At 47.1% G+C, this 8,083-nt stretch overlaps 1 protein-coding gene across 2 annotated transcripts in view; it reads left to right on the top strand.

The window, feature by feature from the left end:
- Window positions 1–456: 456 nt before the first annotated feature.
- The window catches only part of FAN1 (FANCD2 and FANCI associated nuclease 1), a 28,463-nt gene continuing 20,836 nt past the window's right edge, over window positions 457–8,083 (top strand). Inside the window, exons 1-3 of one of the 2 annotated variants that reach the window (XM_082647434.1) lie at window positions 457–493; window positions 1,178–2,584; window positions 5,345–5,485. In XM_082647434.1, coding sequence (XP_082503560.1) covers window positions 1,330–2,584; window positions 5,345–5,485 — 1,396 coding nt within the window. In that variant the 5' untranslated portion in view covers window positions 457–493; window positions 1,178–1,329. Of the gene's footprint in view, window positions 494–625; window positions 701–1,177; window positions 2,585–5,344; window positions 5,486–8,083 lie in introns of those variants that run through there. The other variant, XM_082647435.1, reaches the window with a different exon arrangement.

Here is an 8,083-nt window from a genome sequence, read left to right as displayed (position 1 = left end):
ATACTTTTTCAGATTCTTTCCCATTATAGGTTATTTCAAGATAATATTGAATATAGTTCCCTCTGCTACACAGTAGGTCCTTGTTCTTGATCTATTTCTTTGCTCTTGAGGTTATGGGCATCTATTGCAAAGGAAACATTTATGTTTAAATTTATTGCTTCAGGCGGCGAACGGCATCTCCTCCGGGAACCCCAGCACGCGCTTTCCGGCTAAGTCGAGTCCGCGCCTGTGTCTCCTCCCAGGAGGCCGGTTTCCTCGGACTCCAAATGCACCCCGACCAGCAACCTGCCCACGTTCCCGGCGGCCCGCCTCCCCCAGGTGCGGAGGGTAGGAGGGGCAGAGTCTCGGTTGACCTCCACCGGGTAAGCCTCCCTGGACCCGGGATGCCTTTAAAGTGGGAGGGAGGGGCGATCGATCGCTCGAGCCTCCTCTGACTGAGCCTGTGGCGGTCGAGCCGCGGGGATCGGCTGGGAATGCCTGGCGCGCGGAGCAGGTAGGACGCATGGGGCGGCCGGGCCGGGGTCGCGGGCGCTGGGCGGGAGGTGGGGAGAGCTGGCGGCTCGGGGCGGTGAGGCCGGGAGGGGGTGGGGGCGGGGACAGAAAGGGGGGAAAGGGGGGGAGGAAGGGAGGGAGGGGGCGGGAGGAGGTCAGCCGAGCCGGCGGCGGAGCCCCAGGTGCACATCCCAGGTGCTCATCCCAGGTGTGCGGTCGCGGCCCCGCGGGGAGGGCGGGCGTGGCTGAGTCCGAGCCTTAGGTTCGGCGGCCAGAGCTGCGGGGGGACGGCGGGGGCGGGGGGGCGTCCAAGCATGGACAGATGCCCGAGACTTTGGGCGATTCTTTGTGCAGGCCTGTGAGGGCGGGATAGGCATTCTCTCTCCTGGAAAAAGTTAATGATGCGGTGCTTTTAAAAAAGGACCTGGCATAGTCAGATGTTCCCTTTTTAAAACGGCTGATTTTCGATCTTAAAGAGAAGTCTTAGAACTTATCCCCATGTCATTTCTCGGCTAAGGGACACACTTGAGGTCGCGTGGACAGCTGAGAGTAGGCCTTGGTCTTATGTTCCAAGCGCAGGGTTTTTCTCATCCCATGGGATTCTGCCATTGCACGTTTTAGAGCTTACCCCCTCTGTTGTGGAATTCATAAAATGCTATTAATCCACATGCGTTTTATTTTGTAGGGAGAAGAAACTGACTAAATGAATAACATGAAGTCCAATAGAATCCTACTTTTTATCATTTCAATTCAGGGGAGTAAAAGTAAATCATTGCTATCTTTCCCTGCTGATTTCTTGTGTTTTACTACTTGAAACACCCAGTTTTTCTAATACTCATGATGTCTGTAGGGAAATCCTCAAAAAAAAGACCTCGAAGTTTATCAAGCAGCAAAACTAAAAAAAATGAATCTAACTCTATTATTGCGTTTTTTAACAATGTACCACCTGTTAAACTTGCCTGCCCCATTTGTAGTAAAATGGTGCCAAGATATGACCTAAACCGTCACCTTGATGAAATGTGTGCTAACAACGGTGACATCACTCCAGCTGACCCTGGGCATGCTGACTTAAGTTCAAATGTGTCCACAGTAGATTTGACCAATATTGCCTTAGAAGATGTAACGCCAGAGAAGTCGTCACCATCAAAGATCAATTTAACCCCTGGCCAAAGCGATTCAGCAAAAATGGGCATAAAACAGCAGACCAGCCCCTATTTTAAGAGTAATGGTGACGCAGTGTGCAGAAATCAAGATGGGCTGAGACATCATAATGTGAAAGTCATCCCTCTGGGAAGCCTGTCATCTAAATTGTCCAGAAGATACATAAAGGCTAAAAGATCAATAGATAAGAATGAGGGATTCGCCAATCAGAGTCCACAGAGTTTCTCGTCCACAGGGGTTAGGAGCCTGGTGGATCAGTGTTCAGAGATGGAAGGCCAGGATCAGCTTTTGGAGAATAGTTCTCAAAAGGAAAACATGTTTGCCTGTAATTCTCTGGAGGAACCAAGCACTCCCGAACATATTGTGGGAGGCTCTACAATAATGGAAGGTGAAGGCCTAACGGCTGCACAGGAATGTGGGAGGTCAACTCTCACCCCCACCTTCTCAGATAATGCTCCCGTGTTACTTTCACCAGATTTAACTCTTGGACATAAATTAAAGTCTGCTTCAGAGGACCATCTTGCAAAGCAGGAGAGTATCAAAGGAACAGATGATAAAGGTGTTGAAAACTGTGAAGGAGGTGGTTGTGAAGAGGTAAAAATGACTTTTGTTTCACAAGCTCCAACCCAGTCATCACATTGGGAGGCAAAATCTCATAATTCTACACACGATGCTTCTATATGGAGTGACAGCCAAGCACTTCCTCCAGAAGGTGACAGTGGCTTAAAGAATGAAAGCACTGACCGAACTCCTTTGGAGCAGGGGTCAAGCTGTGATGTTTCCCGTGTAACAAGTCCAGCACCGCCAGACCATCCTTACTACCTTCGGAGTTTCCTTGTGGTGCTGAAAGCCGTGTTTGAGAATGAAGAAGACAGGATGCTCTTTGATGAGCACGAGAAGGGCATTATAACTAAATTTCATCAATTATCAGGTATCTTGAACGTGTTTGCTTTCGAGGCTTTGTTTCCCCTTTGCTGCCCTGATTTGGTCTGAGATGTGATAGGCAGAAATCTCATGACCACAAGCAGTCAGTGTGGTTTTGGGAGTCCCCTGGGAGTACTCATGGGACCCCCCAGCCAATGAGAGTTCATCTAGAGAAAGATATGCCTGTAAAAGAGACAAGATTTTTGGGCCTGGTGATGTCTGCTTCTGCAGTATCATCCTTACAAGCTGTACTTTGGTTGTATTGGAAGCAGCTGTTTGTCCTGTTTTTGTATATTTGATGGTTGTAAAACAACCTTTCCCAGATTAGAAAAAAAAAACACAGTGTGATTTAGGAAAGTGTACTTTTCATTTCGGGCACGTAATCAAGCTGACTGTTAGGTGGTTTTGTTGTTTTTGCAGGCCACTTCCTCCAAAGTGAAAATAAAATACAGGGAAAAAAACAAACCAAGGTATACTCAGGCATATTCTTTTCCTCCAACAATATTTTAGTTGCCTGGACTCTACCTTTTAAAGTCAGGGTGTGCAGGAAGTGGAAACTTTCAAGCTAAATTGGTACATTAAAAACTTTTTTGGTCTTTTTTTTCTTTTTAAATTTTGTAAATTAGTACGTTTAAAAATATGCCTCAGTTCCGTGGCAGCCGGCGGTGGCTGTGAGCCAATAGCGCAGGTTTGGAGCAAGAGCGCCCCCCCCCCCACCCCGGCCCTTGATGGCTGCTCATCCAAAGGGCCTTGATGGCTCTGTGCAACTGAGTACCTCCCGAGTAGGAAAACCTTACTTGGGGGCCACGCTGACCTCTAGCAATAGTAGCAGGCCTGAGTCCCAGTAGAGTAAAAAAAAGAAATCCTGAGTGTTACCAATAATGGTTAAGAGAAAGGCTTCGGTTTTACATTCACACAAGGAAACTATGGCTCTGCTTGTGTTACTTTTTAACACGTGGGTGATACTTCTCTGCACAGTTCTTTTTTTTTAACATAATAAAAAAAATTTTTTTTTCTTTTTTATAAATTTATTTTTGGTTGCATTGGGTCTTCGTTGCTTCGCGTGGGCTTTCTCTAGTTGCAGCGAGCGGGGATTACTGTTCATTGCGGTGCGCGGGCTTTTCATTGCAGTGGCTTCTCTTGTTGAAGAGCACAGGCTCCAGGCGCGTGGGCTTCAGCAGTTGTGGCTTGCGGGCTCAGCAGTTGTGGCGCACGGGCTTAGTTGCTCCGCGGCATGTGGGATCCTCCTGGACCAGGGCTCGAACCCATGTCCCCTGCATTAGCAGGTGGATTCTTAACCACTGTGCCACCAGGGAAGCCCTTTGAACAGTTTATGAAGTATCCACACAGCTTCCATCTCTACTTGCACTGGCCTCCCCCGTTGTGGGTGTGAATGACCCCCACTGACTGTCGTATCCGGGGTGGTCACAGATCTTTGGTTGGGTGCTGCTTGCATTCATGTGAGCAATTGTTTGAATAGCTGGTGGCCCCTGGCTTCAGTATGATTGAGAAGTAGGAGCAGTTTCTTAGTGTAAGTTCTGCAGATTCTTGTGGCTTGCTCTCCACAGAGAATCATCTACAGTGTCTCTGTTGTAAAAATAACTACTGCAAGTCGATTTTGCCTCTTTAAAGAAAAAAGGGAAATAAATGTTGAAGATGTAACAAATACAGTCATACCATTTTATTTTATTTATTTATTTTTTTGTGGTACGTGGGCCTCTCACTGTTGTGGTCTCTCCCGTTGGGGAGCACAGGCTCCGGATGCGCAGGCTTAGCGGCCATGGCTCACGGGCCCAGCCACTCCGCGGCATGTGGGATCTTCCCGGACCGGGGCACGAACCCATGTCCCCTGCATCGGCAGGCGGATTCTCAACCACTGCGCCACCAGGGAAGCCCCATTTTATTTTATTTTTAAAAATTTTCAGCTGCGCCATGCAGCATACAGGATCTTAGTTCCCCGACCAGGGATCGAATCCACATCCCCTGCAATGGAAGTGTGGAGTCTTAACCACTGGACCGCCAGGGAAGTCCCCATACCATTTTAGAGTTAGAAATTTAAAGATAATTTGGGTAATAGGAAAACTTGAGACCAGATTAATTAAATAGCTTGGTGGAGATCACTGCCTTAGAGATGGCCACCCCACCAAAGCTAGACTTATTTTTGGAAAATTCTTTTCAGATGATTTTCAGCCAAAAATAGAATAATGCATATTAAACCAAAAGGAGAGAACAAAATAACGGGAACCCTGGGGGGTTTCTTTTGAGGGAGTAGAAATGTTGGCTAGAAAGTGGGGAACCCGGGTCTTAGGTTTTTAAATGGCCAATAATCATTACCAACTTCGGAACTTTTTTTATGGTTTATACACTAATTATTGAATACCTCATCGTGTTTAATCTTTTCACCAACTTTGGGAAGATGGTGTTACTGCCCACCCCCTCTTCCTTTTTATAATAGAAGAGAAAAGGGAGTCTCAGTTCCAAAGACTTGCACAACTGGGGGGGCAGGGCTGGCTTTGCATCCTCATGCTTCTCCTGTCCTGCAGTGACAGGCATACAGGCCAAGGAGACATCGCCACGGGACTCTGTGTTTGAAATAAGTTACGTCTTCCTAAGGAAGAAAATGATTTTCTTGGAAGATCCGTTGAGTCAGCCTCTGTGTATTTCTAACAGCCTGTTTTACTCACCTCAGTTTACAAAAGTAAATTATAGTATATGTTTTCGAGAAGAAATAGAAGGTTTTTCACTATTTTTCTTAACTTTGTTGCAGCTAGCGGTCAGAAGTTATATGTCAGACTTTTTCAACGTAAATTCGGCTGGATTAAGATGAACAAACTGGAATATGAAGAGATTTCCGCTGACTTAACCCCGGTGGTTAGAGAGTTGACGCATGCAGGCTTCCTGCAGACGGGTACGGTTTGTCCAGGGGAACCAAATTGAAAATCCGACGTAGGGAATCCAGTTTCTGCAAAATGAGGCTGATGTTAGTTTGGTGTCGTCTCCTGATTGGTGCCTGGTAAATAGTAATTGTGTATGTCTTTTTAAATTGAGTTTTGAATCTTCTTAGGACAACAAATTATTCATGTGTTGTTAAAGCCATCCTCAGCCTGAGTTAAGACTCCTAGGATAACAAAAGATGGCCTGCTGCTGTGTTCTGATGGTCCCAGGCTTAGTCCCGTAAAGTCACCTAGGGATAGATGGGTGTCTGGGTCCACAGGGGAAACTCATCCCTCCTGGCTCTCCTTCCAGCAAGAGCTTGACTCATCTTACCCAGTTTTCTCATCTTTATGATGGAACAAAGCTGGTTTGTTTGAAGCTAGTATTGCCTCTAAAACCTTAATTTGCCCCCCATGTATACACAGGCAGCTCTTATAATTTGTAGGTTGATTGTCTCAGGAATTGTTTCACTGATTTAAGCCCATGTGAATATGAGGTAACCTTGGTGGTCTCATCAGTAGCTTTCACTAGGTCCCTACATGTGTTGAGTACAATATTGTACTGGAAACGTGGGTATAAGGAGGATGAAAGATGTGAGTCCTGGGTTCAAGTTGTTCACCGTTTAGACTGAAATAGGGGAATCAAGCCAAAGCCAGACGGTTTCTGTGCGGCAGAGTTTGTAGTGCAGAGCAGTAAGTAAGTGCAGTTAGGGTGACGTGGTGGGCCTGGCTGGGGGGAGTGGGGAGCCTTGGGGGAGAGGCCTGGAGGCTCCGTGGATGTGAGGGCTTGTAAGGGATCAGGCAGCGGGACCCCGGGTTCCCTCACATCAGGCCATCAGGGGCACTGGAGAGCTTGTGTCCTCACCTGACCTGGAAGATTAGGTGCAGGTTCCAGAAATCTACAGCTGTAACAGGCAAGCCAGGTGAGCCTTGACTTACCTTTATTTATTTTTTAATAAATTTATTTATTTATTTATTTATGGCTGCGTTGGGTCTTCATTGCTGCATGCGGGCTTTCTCTAGTTGTGGCGAGCGGGAGCTACTCTTCGTTGGCTCGCGGGCTCTGGAGCGCAGACTCAGTAGTTGTGGCTCGTGGGCTTAGTTGCTCTACGGCATGTGGGATCTTCCCGGACCAGGGCTCGAACCCGTGTTCCCTGCATTGGCAGGTGGATTCTTAACCACTGTGCCACCAGGGAAGCCCTGAGCCTTGACTTACCTTTAAATGACAGTTAAGCAACAAAAGCAGAACCCCAGTGGCCTAACGCTGCCCTCAGTCCTGCCCAGGTCCCACCGTGGTCTGCACAGCCCAGTGGGGTGTAGCCCTGGCCGTCCCCTCACTCTGCTCCCTGGGTGCTCTGGCTGAGTGCACCCCTCTTTCAGAGCCTGTGCCTGCTCCCACTCGGCTCACCCCCTCATGTCATCCAGCTCTGCTCCGTGTCACCTCATCAGGGACTTGCGTGACCACCTAGTGTCAAATACGGCCACCTCCCGCCAGTCCATTTTGCCTTGCCCAGCTTTGCTTTTCTTTCTTCTTTTTTCCTAGTTCATTCTTCCTCCTTTTATTTATTTATTTAAAAAAATTTTATTGAAGTATAGTTGATTTACAGTGTTGTGTTAATTTCTGCTGTACAGCAAAGTGCTTGTTATACATATATGTATTCTTTTTATATTCTTCTCCTTATGGTTTATCACAGGATATGGAATATAGTTCCCCGTGCTATGCAGTAGGACCTTGTTTTTCATCCATCCTATATATAATAGTGTGCATCTGCTAATCCCAAACTCCCAATCCATCCCTCCCACCCCCCTCCCCCTTGGCAACCACAAGTCTGTTCCCTATGTCTGTGATTCTGTTTCTGTTTCATAGATATGTTCATTTGTGTCATATTTTAGATTCCACATATAAGTGATATATGGTAATCGTCTTTCTCTTTCTGACTTACTTCGCTTAATATGATCATCTCTAGGTCCGTCCATGTTGCTGCCAGCTTTGTGTTTCTTTGTAGCAGTTGTCACCCCTGACATTTATTATGCTAGGAGGTAAGCTCCCTGTGGGCACAGATGCAGCTTGTTCACTGTATGCCATGGGCAGGTGCTACCTGGCAGGCAGTGTACACCCAGTGAGGACTTGCTGCCTGGAGGAAGATGGCCCTGCCCTAAGCTGTGGATGCAGTGAAGCCAGAGACCAGCCAGCTCTGATTCAGCTGCATCCCGGGGGTCAGGCTTGCTGTCTGGGTCCCCTAATAGTGTGATGTACACATGTGTGCCGAGCAAGTGACCCCATGAAAGTCTTCTCAGCCCCAGGCCTGTGTGGAGAGAGGACAGCTGATGAACAGTTGACTCTGACCTGCTCTGGAGAGGCCCAGCCGTAGGTTCTGTTGTGAGCGATGTACCAGTGGCTATCCATGTGGGTCTTTATTTTATTCAGATTTTCTTTGAGAAGTTCTGTTGTTTTATAGCCTTTGTGAAATATCTGTTTTCCGTAATTTTTAACAATCAGTTTGGCAAACTAAAATTTCTACAGTAGCATTTCATTTTATTTGCATGTGAATTTTCTTCTTAAAGTAAATAAA

This window comes from Grampus griseus (assembly GCF_964374135.1).
Source record: "Grampus griseus genome assembly, chromosome: 2".
NCBI lineage: Eukaryota > Metazoa > Chordata > Mammalia > Artiodactyla > Delphinidae > Grampus > Grampus griseus.
This window is presented reverse-complemented; position numbering and strand designations above follow the sequence as displayed.